Raw genomic sequence first — 19,535 nt, 5'->3', positions numbered from 1 at the left:
ACTTTGTGCGCATCAGTGTGAGGGATGTCAGTGCTAGGAAATGAAATGTTATTAGCATCAAGCACTCCCAAGATCAGGTATAGCCCAATTAGCTGCAAAGTAGAACTCCCTCTATTCTCCTCCAACAATGTGTCCCAACCTCAGAGGAACAGCCCCTATTGCATTTGTGTGACATTCTTCTATTTTCCACACCAGCATTCTATGATTTCCCTTAGTGACATTGGCAATTTAGAGATACGAGACTCCCAAAACAAGTGCTCTACTCGGAGCTCCGTCACGACAAGAGAGCCCCAGGTGGGCAGAGGAAACGCTTCAAGGACACCCTCAAAACCCCCTTGAAAAAGTGCAACATCCCCACCGACACCTGGGAATCCCTGGCCCACGACTGCGCAAAGTGGAGGAGGAGCATCTGGGAAGGCGCCGAACACCTCGAGTCTCTTCGCCGGGAGCAAGCAGAAGCCAAGCGCAAGCAGTGGAAGGACCGCACGTCAACCCAAGCACCCCACCCACCCGCCCCTTCAACCACCATCTGCCCCACCTGTGACAGAGACTGTAGGTCCCGCATTGAACTCATCAGTCAGCTGAGAACTCATTTTTAGTGTGGAAGCAAGTCATCCTCGGCTCCGAGGGACTGCCTAAGAGAGAGAAGAGAGAGCTGAATTAGCAGTAGTTTTCAGCTGTGGGCCCATGCTGATTTGAGATTGTCCAAATGCATTTCACGTGGGAATCCTAAAGTCGACAGAGGAAGCTATACATTTAGCCTCTGGGAGAATGGCACTATCTTCATGCAATTCTCTCCCCTTCTCATTTGCATCGGCTCACTAACTGTGAACCCGTTGAAGGGACAATGGGGCAAAAAAAAGCACTTGTTTTCTGTGCCTCTCACCACTGCTTTCAAGGATCTACAAAAGGTGTGAATTCTGGGCACCATCAGATATGCAAAGTTTGCCTCCTGGACATCTGTCACAGTCTGCACTCTATCAATCGAAATATGCCCTTTGATCCCATCAGTTTATACTGGGTTTGACCCCAGGTACCAGATTTGAAAGGCTAGCTTCCTCCACCTTCCACAAATGCCTCCTCCCTTCTAGTCCCCCCTTCTATTTATTTTGAAGAGCAACTGCCACTTTTGCGGGTGACTTTGAGCACATGGCTAAGGGTCTATTTTACTGTGACATTCAAGTCTTCCTGAAGGAGCAGACACCATTTGACTCATTTCACACACAGATTTACTCTGGTACCAAAGTACATTCTTACGAAACTCAAGCTGTCAAAATGCATGCCAGAAACCTCTTCCGATTCAGAGCGCAAGATTGTTCCTTTTAATTTAACTTTCTCTTGGGACAGTTCAAACAACCTTATAGCGTCTCTACTCTCACGTCTCACTCACCGAAAGTCTGGAAACATTTCTATCAGGTTTCAGCATAAAATAAACTGTGCTTAATTTTCTTTCTCATCCAATTACAAATTGTAGCATGTCTTTCAATGTACTGCTGCTTTATATGATATTTCGTATTACTCACTGCTGTGGTCTGGTTTCGAGCCCAGCCAAGCTTTCTTGGCTGAGTGCAGTAAGGGTACAAAGCAGAAACCATTCTTCCTCCATTTCTCAGCCAAGCTACACACTACATTTTCTTGTGTCTTGAAGTATGGGAGAACCATTTGGCATCTCACCAGACCTTCTATGAAGCAGCTTTGGATACCTTGCCGGTGTTACAACAGAAGAATCTTCGAGCAGCGTGCTAACATAACCACATGTATCTTGAGATACATTCACATTTTACAGGCAAACATCATTATTTGTCACAGGAAGTAAATCTTGTACAGGAAACTTTTTTTTATCCGGCACGGACGGGACCGACGTGATGCCGGTTCATCAAAAATTCCGGATAACCGAAAGCTATAGTAAAAGATACGGAGCTGAGAGCTCCGTATAAAGCAACAAACCCTGTTGCTTAGGTTCAGAACAATGGCCACAAGTTGCAAGCGTCTCTGTAGCTTAACAACAGCTGCAGCCACACCCTTGCACAGCAACAAATGGAGTAAAAAAAGTAATAAAAGTTACCTGAACCTACTCCTGAATTTTGCCGGTTAACCGACATTTCCGGTTATTTAGGGGCCGGTTAATCGAAAGTTTCCTGTACTTTAAAAAAAAAAATCTGCTTTTTCCAATTTTCTCCCATTCTCTGGCTTCATCCCCTGATAGCGGTAACTTGTGCATATCCACGTGCATTGACAACACTCCAGTACCTCACCCAGGTACCCATTCTTTTCATGTAAGCCTAGACAGGGAATGCTTGCAGACTATTCAACTACAGAAAGCATCAAAGTTAAGCCTGATCCTATTTCCACTTGGCATCTGCATGAGCACTCTTTCCAGCAAGGAGTAACTAGATATGAATGATGAATTGGAACTCCAACTTTTATTTAATTCCTCTCCCTCGCCTAGTGCCACTGACTCTACTTGAAGCACCCCAACCAAAACCCAGGCTGAGATCAACCAACACGCTGTGAACGCTTGTAAGACAGGAGCACAAATCGGAGATAGGGCTGATTCTGCGGCCAACAATCCAGTCTCATGAGGCGCCACACTGGAAATCTTACCTTTCAAGATGACACTTATATACTTTGTGAATATTTTTCTCTGTGTGAATTTTGTTTCGAAATTGTCATTATGAACCAATAGCAGTTTAGTAAATGGACTGTTTTTGGTAAAACACAGACAGGAAAATTTACCAGTATGAAACAAATTAGCAATTAAATACTTCAGATTTGATTAAAGGTATTCTAAATGTTGCAAATCCATTCATAAACACCACCCTAACGTTCTGCAGGCATTCTACTGGTCTGTCACCATAACTCCTGCGGGAGACTGGTAGAATCCCCAGGGAATCAGTGTAATGACTGGAGACTTCCAATTCTGCTGTTCCCTGAGAGTTTCGTCAGTTTCTACCGCAATTTTGGGATCATAATGTGTTTCCCTTAAAGAGCCTATTTAAATCATAAAAGTAATTTAGTTACAAGGCATTAAGGCATTAAGGAGTGTGATGGAATACTCTCCCCTTGTCTGGATGAGTGCAGCTGCAACAACACTTAAGAAGCTCGACACCATCCAGGACAAAGCAGCCTGCGTGATCGTCAGCCTATCCACCACTTTAAACATCCATTCCCTCCACCACTGGCGTACTGTGGCTGCAGTGTGTACTATCTACAGGATGCACTGTAGCAACTTGCCAAGGTTTCTACAACAGGAACATACAGGAGCAGGCCATTCAGCCCCTCGAGCCTGCTCCGCCATTCAATGAGATCATGGCTGAACTGCGACCTAACTCCATATACCCAAGCTATCAATCTCCGATTTAAAATTAACAATTGATCTAGCATCAATTGCCATTTGCGGAAGAGAGTTCCAAACTTTTACCACCCTTTGTGTGTAGAAGTGTTTCCTAATCTCACTCCTGAAATGTCTGGCTCTAATTTTTAGACTATACCCCCTAGTCCTAGAATCCCCAACCAGCGGAAATAGTTTCTCTCTATCTGTTCCCCTTAATAGCTTGAAAACTTCAATCAGATCGCCCCTTAACCTTCTAAATTCTAAATTAGGAATACAACCCTAATTTGTGTAATCTCTCCTCGTAACTTAACCCTTGAAGTCCGGGTATCATACGCTGCACTCTCTCCAAACAGCACGTCCCAAACCCGCGACCTCTACCACCTAGAAGAATAAGGGCAGTAGGTGCATGGGAACACCATCACCTCCAAGTTTCCCTCCAAGTCACACACCATCCTGACTTGGATATATAATCGCCGTTCCTTAATGGTCACTGTCAAAATACTGGAACTCCCTATCTAACAGCACTGTGTGACTACCTTTACCACACGGACTGCAGTGGTTCAAGAAGAAGGCCCACCACCACCTTCTCAGTGGTAACTAGGGATGGGCAATATATATTGGCCTTTCTAGCGACGCCCGTACCTCAAGAATAAAGAAAAATACACAATGCACCTTAACCCCATCCTCAAGAGGTTACCAGTGCACCAATGTGACAGTTCTTTTTCCAACACTAAACACATAAATATTAAAAGTTGTGACGCAGGTCATTAAGGCCATAACAAAAGCAAACCAAGCACTAGGCTTTATTTCCAGAGGGATAGAATTGAAAAGTAGAGAAGTTATGCTAAACCTGTACTGAACCTTGGTTAGACCACACTGTGTACAGTTCTAGTCACCATATTATAAAAAGGATATAGAGGCACTGGAGAAGGTGCAAAAAAGATTTACAAGGATGATACCAGAACTGTGAGGTTATACCTATCAGGAAAGGATGAACAGGCTGGGTCTCTTTTCTCTTGAAAAAAGGCTGTGGGGTGATCTAATAGAGGTCTTAAAAATTATGCAAGGTTTTGATAGAGTGGATACTGAGAGAGTGTTTTCACTTGTGGGGAAGAGCAAAACTAGAGGCCATCAATATAAGATAGTTATCAAGAAATCAAACAGGGAATTCAGAAGAAACTTCTTTATCCAGAGAGTGGTGAGAATGTGGAACTTGCTACCACAAGGAGTAGTTGAGGCGAATAGTATAGATGCATTTAAGGGGAAGTTAGATAAGCACACGCGGGAGAAGGGAATACAGGGTTATGTTGATAGAATTAGATGTGGAAGGATGGGAGGAGGCTCAAATGGAGCATAATCACTGACATGGACTGGTTGGGCCGAATGGCCTCTTTCTGTACTGTATAATCCATGTAATTCTATGTCATCATTCTGCCCTCCAACAGCAATTACCTTAATTAACCCTGAATTAAAGGCTGTTGTCTTATGTCCACCAGCACCAGGGCTTGAGGCTACCTATCCAACTTCTTGAAACCCATCTTGCCAACCAAACTTTCAGTTACCCCTCTTAACTCTCCCTTCCTGGTTCAGAATGTCTTTTCCTTACTTACATCTAATTGTGAAGTTGGGATGGTTTGTTTACATTAAAGGCACTATATAAATGCAAGTTTCTGTTGGCGATGTGACTATCTAAAGGGCAGTTGAACTCATGGATATCTGCTCTAAAACTATTTCGATTTGTCACCTGGCACTCCTCAGCGTAGGCCCACTGGAGGCCAATGGAGAAAGCTTATGGTGGAGTTTGCAAGTCATGCAAGAGTACTGAACTAGTGCTACACATTTAGTGCCACAATGGCAGCTCAGGTGACTCAGGATGAAGAAGTATTCAATATGGTCAGAACATCAGACGTCACACCCTTTACAGTCTAGAGTACTTCAATGTCAGAAGTAACTTATGTCTGCAGTCAACATCACTGGCCTGAGGTAAAAACACTTTTATTTCATGTTAACGAAATTGAGGCTCATGGAATAGGTGGGTCAGTGGCAGCTTGGATAAGGAATTGGCTTAAGGACAGAAAACAGCGAGTTGTGGTAAATGGCTGTCTTTCAGACTGGAGGATGGTAGACAGTGGTGTTCCCCAAGGGTCAGTGCTGGGGCCACTACTTTTTTTGATATATATATATAAATGACCTGGATATTGGGATACAGAGTAGAATTTCTAAATTTGCCGATGACACCAAACTTAGGGGTATGGCAAACAGTGATGATGATACCAATCGACTGCAACAGGACATAGAAAGGCTAGCAGAATGGGCAGACAAGTGGCAGATGGAATTTAATACAGAGAAGTGTGAGGTGATGCATTTTGGCAGAAGGAACAGGGAGAGGCAATATACACTTAATGGCACAGTTTTAAAGAGTGTGCAGGGACAGAGGGACCTGGGAGTTAATGTGCATAGGTCCCTGAAGGTGGCGGGACATGTTGAGAGAGTGTTTAGCAAAGCATATGGGATCTTGGGCTTCATAAATAGAGGTATTGAGTACAGAAGTACAGAAGTTATGCTGAACCTTTATAAAGCGCTGGCTGGGCCATAATAGGAGCATTGCATCCAGTTCTGGTCACCACACTTTAGGAAGGATGTGAAGGTACTTGAGAGGGTGCAGAGGAGATTTACCAGAATGGTTCCAGGGATGGGGGATCTTAGCTACAAGGACAGGTTGGAGAAGCTGGATTTGTTTTCATTAGAGCAAAGGAGGTTAAGGGGTGATTTGATGGAGGTGTACAAGGTTATGACGGGTTTGGATAGGCTAGACGGGGAAGGCTGTTCCCACTAGTTGATGATACAAGCACTAGGGGACACAGATTTAAGGTTTTGGGCAAGAGATACAGGGAGGAATGTGAGGAAAAACTTTTTACGCAGCGAGCAGTGAGAACCTGGAACTCACTGCCGACGGAAGTGGTGGAAGCGGAGACGCTCAATGTTTTCAAGGGGAGACTGGATAGGCACTTGAGGGAAATAAACTTGCAGGGCTATGGGGATAGAGCGGGGGAACGGGACTGACTGGATTGCTCTACAGAGAGCCAGCATGGACTCGATGGGCCGAATGGCCTCCTTCTGTGCCGTTATGACTCTATGTCACTTAGAACTTTACAGCCAGAAGGAACTTCCTTTACTCCATTAGTCCAAAATCATTTCAAACCCAGCCATCCATTCCCCCTCCCACAGTTACAATTATAGTCTCTCTATCTGTAGTTCTGATATACATCAAAGTAAGTATGAAGAAAGGGATAGTACAACTTTATGTACCAAGGAACATACACAAATGCTTTATAGCACTTGTCCTTCTTTGATCCTTCTGTGTCAACTGACTATCAAAAACAAAGTGTACACAGACCAAACAAAGGGCATAATAGATGTTTAATTTGCTCCGGAGGTACCTAGGATACACATTGCTCAACATCTCTCGAGACAAGCCACACCAACAGGCTCAGGTGCAAAGCCCAGGTCTATTAATAAAATATGCCATGTACAAGAAGATAATTTATGAGGCGCAAGGATGTAGTGTTTATTTACTTTACATTTTAAAGGCAGGCTGCTTTGATAATGGTGGGAGCTGTCTCTGGCATATTTACTTCCATCGCCACCTGTAACACTGACAGTTACAGGAAAGGAGTGCCATGCATTTTGATCGGCAATAGAGAGAAAGCATTTTAAAGCAGCTCAAGCCCCCATATTGGAGAAACTGGGCAGTGAAAAAAAAAGTCACTGAATTTGTTGTCATGTGATAGACACTACATTGAAAATCTTTGTGGCTGAAATTCCTGGGATGGGGCAGGGCGGAAAAGGAAATCTGTGCCGGGGGTGGAGTGAAATTGTGGCCGGAGAGGAGCAGGCAAGTCTTCTGCCTGCCTCCCTGTGCCAAGGGGGAGTCCCCGCAACACCGGGAATTCCTCCACTTATGCTTCCGTTAAGCCCAACAGAGCCCTTGCCAAATGAAAGCTGGCAAGAGTTTTGTTCAGGGCCTAGTAAAGGTCCCAACAGTCAACCATACGATCAATTAACTTTTAAGTCAAAATCCTTAGCGTCTTTAGAGCTGAAGAAAAAACCATGACCTTTTTTTACCCTCAGCTTGGGATGGGCCTTTGGGTCTCACTTGAAGAATGGCCACTTGGCTGAGGTTCCGTAGGACACCCAGCATCTGTGGAGCCATACCCCAACAAGAGTTAGCATCTTCAGGAAAGGAGAGAAGGCTTGAAAGGAAAAAAAGGGAGCAGAAATGAGAGAGAAATGTTTTCATCTCCTGAGCTGGGATCCTTATTCATGTTTTCCCACCACAGGGAATTACTTTGGTCAATAGGTGTAGTGACAGTGCAAACACCTTTTTGAAAACGTTCATGACGTCACTACGCATTGCAACCATAGGGTTCTTGTCCCCTCAATGTACATCATGGTGTACAAAATGCCATGGTTTGACCACCATTTAAAATAAATCCAGTAGCTGCCAGTTTGACTTTTGACATTCTAGCAATAAGTGATTAGGCAATGAAAAAAAAATACAAATGTTAAATTAAATGGGAAATGGAATAACCTTTTAGCTACATAAGACTGTAATGTGATCATTCCAGTATACACACTTGAAGTAAAGCTCTTTGATTTTTTTGTCATTTCAATAGTGGGGTCATGATAATTCCGGGAGTGGGGGTTGGGGGTGAGGTTGGGGGAGCAGGTGAACAGGACAGGGGCAAGCCAGCGCTGGCACTTCGGCCCCTCTTGGCTTCACATAGAGTAAGGAAAAACTAAGAATCTTGCCTGTTCTTCGGCAGTCTCCAGCGCTCCCTTTAAGGGCCACTGGTTAGGTCGCAGTCACGTGCATGCTCCACCCAGTTTCTGCCGCATTTGACAATGGGGCCCTAAAGCAGGGGGTAGAGTGGGCAGGGGATCGCGCCGGTATATTGCCCCCCCCCATGTAAATTTGCGCCCCAAAAAAAGGCATGAAAATGACCAATTTTTCCTCCACCACTTTGCAAAGTCGTTTCTGCCTAATGCCTATTAATTTACTAGTATAAGCTCTGGAGAATACTGGAGAATGGCAGTAAGTCTTGCTTTTGATTCAAGATATATATATCCATGAAACACTGGAAGAACAACATGGCAACCTTTGTTTAGTATCCACGGTTTTCTGACAGGCTTTGCCAGTTTGGCCTTCTTTAACTCAATGGGTTCCCCACTTTGTTCTTTAAGACTCAAAGGAGTAGTTCTTGACTTTGTGTGATTGTGTGAAATGGGTGATAGTGAGTCGGCAGCTCGTTTTCCATCTCTCCTGATTTTTATTTCCATTGAAGTTAATGAAAGTAAGAATTCAATGAGATGTAAATCAGGCTGCCGACTCATTATCACCCGTTTTACACTATCGCACAAAAGTCAAGAACTACCCGAAATATTTTCTGACGACTCAGTATAAAGTGCGTCACTGAATCATACAGACCTCGATGGTCCAAAGTTTGCTCCCTGGTCTTTGCGAAGTTAACTGATCTCAACTGGGGGTGGTGCTAGTAGCACTGTAATTGGCCTCAGCACCTCTGGATTCAGAAGGGGAAAATTAGTCAGAGTTCCCACTCTGACGGCTATCGAACAACCCTAGTTGGAAGTCCGCGTGTGCGAGCATCAGGCTAAGGGCAAGATCAGACTCAGCTACAATGTGGCTGAACAATCTGCCAACACCAAGTGTCAAGGTTCGCACATAAATAATGGACACTTGGTCAAGGCACCAGAAGAGAGCTAGGCCCATGGAACTGTACCCAACAAAGAGTCAACATCATGAGGACAGCAAGGAGGGTGGGGGGGGGGGGGGGAAGGAAATAAATGCTCATATATCAGTAACATCAGACCCAGTTATAATGGCTCTGAATTTACACTATTAATAATCATTGGGTTGTGGGGATAATATTTTGTTTCTAGTTTTAGGAGTAATAGCAACCATGACAACGAGCAGTCACCTGAGAACAGCTCAGACTAGACTTTGTAAAGCAGCATTATTCATTTAGAAAAATATATAGAATTTCCATCTGTTTACATTTCCAAAGAAGATTATAATTAATAGTAAACACGCACATGTGCATCATTATCTTAGGATTACCATGTTAGTTGAAATAGAGCTCCCATACCAAAGTTCCATAGGTTACAATCACTGTTTGTTGTCTGTCCTTTGACAGTAGTGGAACTCTCGGTTCTATTGTATATTGCACGTCTTAAGTAACCTAGATTACAAAACCCACATGCCTTTGGGACAGCATTACTTGTCATCTTAATTCATTTACAACAATAATTAGAGGAACAACTTTTTTGGAACATAATACAAAATTCATACCTGTTCCTGAGAATGATACGCAAGAGACACACATTTATTCCCAAAGTAGGACCAACGCCCCCTCACATTTATGCTTTCCAGGCTGCTGTCCTTAATTTCTCCTGCACTTTCTCCCTCCTCCCCCATGCACACTCCCATTAGTTTGGAATGGCCACTGTAAGCGGCCAATGGTCTGTCAAAACTGGAAAGTCTGATTTTTGTACTTATTTACATCAAAACGTTCTGCTTTTCACTTGCCGGTCTAAGAGGCAGCCAAGTTATCTGCTCCAGGGTCTTTGCCAATGCTGCACTCTGTAACCAGCCACCATTGCAGTGGTCTCTGGACAATACTCCATCCAAGTTTCCCTCCATTTTTGTGAGGAATTATCTGACAATTAATAGGAATTGACCATGTGTGGGATCGAAAGTTTGAACACGCTTTGGTCTGTAGCACATAGCATCGGAATTCCAATATGTCTGCCCTCAAAGCTTTGATTTTTAAATGCCATCACTATAGGCTGCTCCCAAATTCTTATTAAATTGTGCTGTTCTGCTTTGCACAGTCAATTGTTACACAAACCTGCCTATGAGTGGGGGATATGCTACCCATCATTGATTTTCAGATATTTGTCCCACTACCTACCTTCCACTGCAGCGAATGAAACCACTGATCTCGCAGGTAACTGTTTGCTGCCTGAAAAGAAGAAGAAGACAACGCCCGTTAATCGCACGGGAAAATTAAGCATAATATAAACACCCAATTATATAGATCGTTTAAGTCTGGGTAGCAGCACTGTACTAGACTCTAATGCACCCATAGTGCATCAAAAGTGCCCTGCTTCTAAAAGCAGAGCAAAGTACATAAGAGACAATTAAGTAAGTTTATTTTACATTATCTCATAAATCAAAGCTTTAGTACAGACAGTGGGTACACTGAATCCACTGCGTAGTAAAAAATGTTGGGTCAAATACACTGAAGGGAAACCACAGACTGAGGAAAAATATCTCTGGGAGGTCCGTCGATCTCCCGCTGAAGTTATGACTGGAAAAACCTCTGCAGAGTTTCAGGGCCTTTGCATTTCACAGCTCTTGCTAATTGGGAGCGTAAGGTCTTGGATCCTTGATTCCATGGTCAGACCCTTGATACATTACCCAAGAAGTGACAAGACCGTCGAAAAACTGAACGTCATGAGGAGACCTGCTAAAACTCACTGCAGAAAAAAGAATCTGTCAAAGGGTGGGCTTCTGAAAAGTGAGAGTTTCAAATTCTTCACGTTCTTGGGGGAAAAAACCTTAAAAGCGACCTGTTTGGTATTGTTAGCTGGTATTATTTCAAATGGGTAGAGATATTGGGGGGTCATTTTAACCCACCCAGGACAGGCGGGGGAGTGTTAAAAATAAAAATTGAGAAACCAGACCCCAACCCGCTTCCACCTCCAGTTTTAATGGAGGCGGGTTGAGGGAGCGGGTGACTAACCTGCTCTCCGGAGGCAGGTCCTGAATTTGAATATTTTAATAAGGCAGCTTGCCTTACATTTTAGCTCCATTTTAAATTTAATGCTGGCTGATCGGGTTTCCCGGGCCTCGGAAAAACCGGAAGCTGAAGGGAGGCGAACCAACAGGTAAGTGTCTTTGCAGCATCACTTATGGGCCAAGAGGGGCAGGAGTGATTCCCTCCTGGCCTACCAAGCTTACTTCTAAACCATCCCTCGATCGGATCCTTCCCGCCACCCCATCTCAGCTCCCCTTTTGATGCCCGATCCCCAGCTGCGGCCTAGAGCCACAGGTCTACCCGCCCAACAACCAGCCAAGCGCCAGCCTCTCAATCTGACCGGGAAACAGATAAGACATTTTTTTAAACAGTACGTTCAGCTTTCCTGGCTGCTAACTCTTGCCCCCACCCCCCCCCCACCACCCTGCTATTATCGGGGCCATTTTAATTGATACAATGTTTACTGTTTTGTGCTGATTTCGTCCGAGTTTCCATTTCTTCACATGTAGATCCCTGTTGTCATGGCAATATTACATTTTCAGTTCCTGCACTGTTGTTTACCCCTCACTCTAACTGAAACATGGGGGTCAGTGCCAAAAATGAATTACCTCCAACCTCCGCCTCACAGAGGCAACATAAAAATGAGAATGAGCCCAGGCTTTGACGGTAATCCATTAATGACAAGGTAAACACTGCAAGCCTTTACAAGCTCTTGCCGCTCTGTGAAATACTGGCAGTGGCCCTGGTTGCTGGCTCCTATTACATTGGGCATTATTCTTGTTCTTTGTGATTAAGCCACCATTTGAAAGACATTTTTAAAATGCTCGACAAAAAGTAGCTATGTCGGGAAGCGCACATACACGTTTAGAGATTTTTTTCAAAGGAATAGTTATTTAGAAATGTATTATATTCTGCCAAGTTTTGTTTTTATTTTTGCAGATCAGTGCATCAGCACATTTTCTAATTATTTGGCTTTTCCTTAATGGACTTGACTGCAATTGACCCTTCTGCAAAAATTGTTTTACATCTTTTTTAAGAAACGTCTTTTCTTTTATTCCTGTATCGCATCAAACAGAAAACAGAACTCAAGAAGACCCAAAAGAATTATCATCATTATGGACCCATACAGTGTGATTGGTCTGTTAGCACAGCTAATAGGTGCTTTTATATTACTTTTGCTCCATGCTAGTGCCATCAACTCTTGATGTGAGAGTCTTGCACAGCTGGTAACAGCCCCAAAGTAAACTTTGCGGATTCACTAAAGATAGGGGAAACGTTTTTTTTTAAACAAGCAATGGGCAACATTTATTCTGGTTTTGCCACTGGCTGCGTGAGAGCCATGCATCAGGGGCCATCAGCACTAACATGATTCCAGAGCAATATAAAAATAGATGATGGCTCAGCTGTACAGTTGTGGGCACAAGATCTCGTTTGATGCTGGTTATTCCACTCCATTTAGCAGGGTGTTTCTGTAAATGCCAATTCGGACAAACTTATTGTATTGTTAAGGCGGGCTACTGAAGGTGCTCAGAACCAAATCTACAATTGTTCTGATGAAAGTTCATCGACCAGAAACGTTAACTCTGTTTCTCTCTCCACAGGTGCTGCCTGGCCTGCTGAGTGTTTCCTGTTTTTTTTTATTAAAGAACTACAATAGTTTGGTGTCCCCATGGCTCCAAGTCACTTTCAATGGGATAATGTTGCTGAAACTTTCTGCCTTGCTAACCACTGACAATTTTTATAGTGCTATATACGGTAAAGTCCAGTTGACACTGAAAATTTCAATAAACTTGTAATAGACCCCTCTTTACAAGCAAGAATTTCTGGGTTTCCTTTCGGAGATTACAAATAATGAACCCCTTATTACATTGTACTTTCTGCACAGTAATATGCTGAAGCTGCAAGGTGCAAGCTCACACTGTATTCGCACACCAAACTGCAGTGTTGGAGGCACTGGGACTTGACTTACATGCACTGGTTCAGTTTTGTAGGATCAAAAAATCCAGTCTGATTTCTAGAACCATTTTTTGCACATCGCACAGGGCACAATTTTGAAATTTGCAGATGACATGAGACTTGGAAGTGTAGTAAACAGTGAGGAAGATAGTAATAGACTTCAAGAACATATAGACAGGCTGGTGGAAATAGCGGAAACATGGCAGATGAAATTCAACGCAGCAAAGTGTGAGATTATACATTTTGGTAGGAAAGATGAGATTAGACAATACAAGATAAAAGGTTCCATTTTAAAGGGGGTGCAAGAAGAGAGGCACCTGGGGGTGTTTGTGCACAAATCTTTGAAGGTGGCAGGACAGCTTAACAAAGCAGTTCATAATTCACATGGGATCCTGGGCTTTTTAAATAGAGGCACAGAGTACAAAAGTCAGGAAGTTATGCTAAATCTATATAAAACACTAATTCATCCCAGCTGGAGTATTGCATCCAATTCTGAGCACCACACTTTAGGAAGGACACGAAGGCTTTGGAGCGGGTACAGAAGAGATTTACTGGAATGGTGCCAGGGATGAGGGATTACAGCTACGTGGATAGACTGGAGAAGCTGGGGTTGTTCTCCTTAGGGCAGAGAAGGCTAAGAGGAGGTCTGATAGAGGTGTTTAAAATCATGAAGGGTTTAGATAGAGTAAAGAAAGAGAAACTGTTTCCAATGGCTGAAGGGTCGATAACCAGAGGGCACAGATTTAAGTTGATTGGCAAAAGAGCCAGAGGCGACATGAGGAAAAACTTCATTATGCAACGATTAGTTGGTATTTGGAATGCACTGCTTGATTGGTAGATACAGATTCAATAGTAGCCTTCAAAAGGGAATTAGATAAATACTTGAAGGAGATAAAATTACAGTGATATGGGGAAAGAGCGGGGGAGTGGGACTAATTGGATTGCTCTTCAAAATAGAAGAATGGCCTCCTTCTATGTTGCACTATTCAATGATTCTAAGATCTTATGGGGGAAAAATTCAGTATCGCCCCGTTTGGGGCGCGATTATCGGCCATGCGCAAAGTTTAGCGCCTGGCGTTAATTATCGCCGCCAACTGCAAACTTGGCTTTTATCGCCCCTGGAGTTGATTGGAGCACTAAATCAGGCGCTACACACCTCTCTTAAGGCACAAAGGCCAAGGAGCGAGGCGCTACCTCAGAGTGCTGGCGGAGCTCATGTGATGTCAGTCAGCAATGGAACACAGGCACACTGACGCCGGCCAGTTCTTAAAGGGGAGGGTCGATCTTGCTCTCCATCCACATCCTACTCATTGCAGCCTTGAATCTCGGCCTGGAGAGACCTGTACATCAAATCTGCTGGAAAGAACAATGGAGAGGCCCAGGGAAAGAGCTCAGAGTGGGCAGCACGGTGGCATAGTGGTTAGCACTGTTGCCTCACAGCGCCAGGGACCCGGGTTCGAATCCGGCCTCGGGTGTCTGTGTGGAGTTTGCACATTCTCCCTGTATTTGCGTGGGTTTTCTCCGGGTGCTCCAGTTTCCTCCCACAGTCCAAAGATGTGCGGGTTAGGATGATTGGCTATGATAAATTGACCCTTAGTGTTAGGGGGATTAAATACGTGGGGTTATGGGGATAGGGTGGGATATGTGTTGGTGTAGGGGTTACGGGGATCGGGTGGGATATGTGTCGGTGCAGGCTCGATGGGCCGAAATGGCCTCTATCTGCACTGTGGGGTTTCTGTGATTTCTGAGTGCAGCCCCCACAGTCTCCTCTAAATCGATACAAGGAAGGGCAAATCAAAATGAACCTGCAAAGTGCTGCTTAGTACCCAAAACTCCTTCACACAGCGTTGGATCTCTCCAGAAGTCTCTCTCTCTCTCAGAATGCGTGGTGCAAAAATGTCACCAACAAAAAAAGGCAGGAAGCGGTCGCCTTTAAATAGCGCTCCCCCAGTCCCTTCCTGACTGCAAAATGCTCCCCTCAACCTGTCGTTGCTAGCGGCAGGCGGTAAGGCAGGGGGCACCACTCAATATCCATTCCGGGGCGCTACCGGGGCGTTGCACACTCGACTGACGTCACAATCTGCCGGTGCAGGAGATCGTAGCGGTAGCGTTTAGCGCTGCCACAAAATGTCTAGTTAATTTCCTGAGCGGCGCAAACATCGCCACGCATGGGCGCTAGTTGCTTTGCGCCCCATTAGCGCCCGCTTAAGGTGCTAACGGGAGGCGCAAACCAACCGAATTTTTCCCCCAAGGTTCATTCAAATTTTTGGATAACATTGGGGTAAAGGATTGTTATTCAATTTTGCACTGGATGACACAATTGGATCATGGGCAGCAACATTCAGATGTAACATATTTCTCCCACTATTTCTTTCATACCCCAACAAAATATATCAGCACATCAATCTCTTTCGGAAGAATACCCTTCTCTCTACTATTGGTAACATTCCTACTTCCCATAGTATCATGTAATGTCTGATGTATATGCTCAGCACAACCACGTGCAAAACCAAATGATTGCCATGGAGCTATCCCACTCAGTGCCAGCAGTAAAAAACAGGGCAGTTCCATTCAATCCATCAGCAAGGAGTTCAAATATTCAGCCCCTGGCCTTGACATAAATAAATAATGAATTACTCAGTGCTATAATCAAACTGGTCCCTTGGCCCTCCGAATGGGTATGAAGATAATTTCTTTGAGGGGAAGACTTCCTTTTTTTTAAATATATTTTTTCCTTTTCCTTTATTCTTTACTTTTACTGGAACACATACAATTTTTGACCAGAAAGTAGCCTATGGAGGATTCTTTTACCCAAGCACATGTCCTGCTGCCCTATATCATCGAGCACAGGGTGGGGCCATACAACAGTGTTGCTGCACCACCTCCAACAAAATCACCATAGAAGAAGCCCACCACAGTTCTTCATCTGGTAATCAATGCCAGACACGTTCACAAAAAAAAAATCATTTCTGGAAATATTTAGAACTAAATTATCACTTGGAGGGTGCGAGACTGGGTTGGGTAGAGGAACAAAGGGATCTCGGAGTACAAATACACAAATCACTAAAAGTTGCAACACAGGTTAGCAAGGCCATTAAAAATGCAAACAGAGCACTAGGGTTTATTTCTAGAGGGATAGAATTGAAACGTAGGGAAGTTATGCTAAACCTGTATCGAACCTTGGTTAGACCACACTTAGAGTACTGCGTGCAGTTCTGGTCGCCATATTATAAAAAGGATATAGAGGCACTGGAGAGGGTGCAGAGAAGATTTACAAGGATGATACCAGAAATGCGAGGGTATACATATCAGGAAAGGATGAACAGGCTGGGTCTCTTTTCTCTTGAAAAAAGAAGGCTGAGGGGTGACCTAATAGAGGTCTATAAAATTATGAAAGGTTTTGATAGAGTGGATACAGAGAGAATGTTTCCACTTGTGGGGAAGAGCGTAAATAGAGGCCATCAATTATAGTCACCAAGAAATCCAATAGGGAATTCAGAAGAAACTTCTTTGCCCAAAGAGTGGTGAGAGTGTGGAACTCGCTACCACAGGGAGTGGTTGAAGCGAATAGTATAGATGCATTTAAGGGGAGGCTAGACAAGCATATGAGGGAGAAGGGAATAGAGGGTTACGCTGATAGATTTAGATGAGGAAAGACGGGAGGAGGCTCGAGTGGAGCATAAACACCAGCATGGAGTGGTTGGGCCGAATGGCCTGTTTCTGTGCCAAATACCCGATGTAATCCTATGTAAATTAAATTTATTTGAAGACATTAAAATAGAAACGTTTTCTTATTTTTGTTTCTCTGTGTCCAGAGCCAATCATGATGCAACTGTCCTCCATATCTGGGAAAAAAGCCAACATCCGTTTATTTTTTTTTAAAAACAGTGTACGTGCACACATTCCAGATTTCCTTGGGGAAGGCTTAGCGTTATGACGGCAACTGATGCTGGGGGAGGACAGAACAGAAAAAAGCTGCAGTAAGCATTTCTTTCAAAAAGGGTTTATGGCCATTTTAGGAAGTGATTTCAAATGACGACAGCTTCTTAAATATTTAATAATGACTGAAGCCTAAACTATTACAGAGGAAAGCATTTCAATTGTTTTTAATATACTGTATATATATGGATAACACAAGATATTAACTGAGTTCTGGAAATTAAATATTTCAACAGTTAGAATAGTATTTCCAAAATTGAAGCTTTTAAAAAATGATTGATGCTGATACTGCAGATTTTGCTGAATCCCTTTGGATGCTGTATCCATTGAAAGGTATATGTATTAACTAAATAGTACAGCACTTTGTGCCATATCTATACTTTCCAATCAAAACCGAAATTTCAAAAAGTGACTGAAGATAATTTGCGTTGCAATGCATTCACATCAAATGGGTTAGAAGGGTTACTTCCTTCTGGATGAAAAATATTTACAGTGTAAAAAGGTTAGCTCAGCTCAGTGCTAATAGGTTATGGTCCAGCACGTGACAAAGGTCACCTAAACTTACGAGTTTTAAAATGGTGGATTAGTAATGTTTAACATTCCAACCAATGACTGGCCGATGCTGTGTGCAATCGGCATTATTTAACAATGGTATCATTATCATCAATAAACACAGGGCTTTTAGCAAATGATGTCCGTTGGCAAACAAACTTACAAATGGCTATTGTGGACAGACTTTGTTTTGGAAATCCATGCTGCGAAAGGGTACTGTTGAGTGTAGTAAATTAAGCTAACAGCTCGCCCTTCAAAAAATAATAAACACTGAGTGCTGTTTCCATTCCGCCTTACTCCTGGAGTTTATTACTCGGTGAATAACAATTTGACTTTAACCATCTTAGTGGTATGCCACAAAGCAGTTATTTGTGCTGTTACGCTGTATTATACATTCCTAAACTCTCCGGCTAGAAATTCGTCTTGGGCGGTGGCACAAAACGGGCAGCATTGGATCAGATCGGCCTGTTATGCGCAGCTCCTGATGTTCAGTTGCATCGACTGCAATAGAACTGAAGCTCAGGCGCTGCGTATAACGGGTGGCCGTCCGACACCGCCCGCATTGTGCTACCGCCCGAGACGCATTTCTAGGCCCCCATGACAGCCATCCTTAAGCAGTATTTTTCATTGGGACAATATATCATTGCTATTGTCATGTGAGTGCACATGTCAGCAGTTTAATGCTGTCGCTGTGCTAGCTTGCTGGTGTCACATTAAACATCGTAACGCTCCCCTCCCACCCAGAACACGTCAGAGGCTAATGGCATAGCCTTTAGAAGCAAAGCATGTTGGAAGCTCTAACGAGGTATATGTTATAATAAATACAGTAATCTACAAGGTCATGTACTGTTATATATTATAAGAGTCAGGAGTCAAATCCAATAGTCTTCACAGAAACAGTACTATAAATGATAGAATTAAAATGATAGGGGATGCAGAGAGTAAAAAGAAAAATATCATGGACAGATGCTAAAAGTTGAATATCAATGCACCTTTTCATTATGAAGAGACTTGAACAATATGCAAGCATGGTCACATTTATTTAAGCTTAAAAGCCGAGGTTTTTTTTTTAAATCACTTATTTCTAAATAATGAATTTTTAATTTGGTTAGTGGGCAACAATCTCACTCAAGTCAGAAAGCTGGGGCTGGATTTTACCAGCCCTGAGGAGGCGGGTTTGGAGGCGGGACTGCTGGGAAAGTCAAAAAGAATGGGAGCGGGCCTCCAACCAATCTGCCCGGGAGTCGGGTCCCTGATTTGCACAAGGACCCGACTCCGAGCAGCGGGAAGAGGATTATCACCACTTAACTGCCTGTTAACAGGTAGTTAACAGGCAGTTAAGAGGCTTTTCCCAATTTTTCGACTGCTGCTGCGGGCTTCCCGACGTCGGGGAACCCCGCCAGGGTAAGTGAGGTGTGCTGTGCATCTGTTGTTATGTTGGTGTTTGGATGACAGCTGCAGAAGTGGTGTGAAGAATGCAATGGGACAATGGCTAGTATCAGAGTTAAGGAGATGGTGTGAAAGTAATTTTTAATGTGGTTAGATGTTTCTGCAGATGACAAGCTGTGAAGTGTTTGTGTAGCCTCATCTCATCGGGTGAAGTGACAGGTGGCTTCTGCAATCTCAGCTGCAGCTACCATCTGTTTTATCCTAAGGAGAGAGTAATTGGAGAGTCTGGGTGCAAGGGCTCACCTGTGTACAGTGATTGTCAGTGTTTGACAGCACCTCAATGCTGTCAAACACTGATAATTCATCTGTCAAACAAGTGTGGTGCATATACCTTTAAGAAAATTGGCAGATGAAGCGTCATCAACTGACGTCATCTGATACAGACTTTCCCTTAATTGGCTGGCAAGCCCGCAGGGCGGGCTTAACAAGGCCAATCAGGGCAAAATAGCGTCTGTTCGTCAGAC

The 19,535-nt window shown here is 43.7% G+C and overlaps 1 protein-coding gene across 4 annotated transcripts in view; it reads right to left on the bottom strand.

The window, feature by feature from the left end:
* cmip (c-Maf inducing protein) overlaps nucleotides 1-19,535 on the bottom strand; it is a 251,793-nt gene that overhangs the window by 114,063 nt on the left and 118,195 nt on the right. For all 4 annotated transcript variants that reach the window (XM_085991750.1, XM_085991752.1, XM_085991751.1 and 1 more), the window contains exon 3: nucleotides 10,327-10,377. In XM_085991750.1, coding sequence (XP_085847876.1) covers nucleotides 10,327-10,377 — 51 coding nt within the window. The remainder of the gene's footprint in view (nucleotides 1-10,326; nucleotides 10,378-19,535) is intronic.

This window comes from Somniosus microcephalus, chromosome 6, assembly GCF_052327205.1.
Source record: "Somniosus microcephalus isolate GS21.2 chromosome 6, FLI_Smic_1.0, whole genome shotgun sequence".
Classification (NCBI taxonomy): Eukaryota; Metazoa; Chordata; class Chondrichthyes; order Squaliformes; family Somniosidae; genus Somniosus; species Somniosus microcephalus.
Note: the sequence above shows the minus strand (reverse complement) of the source record. Positions and strands in the feature narration are given on the sequence as shown.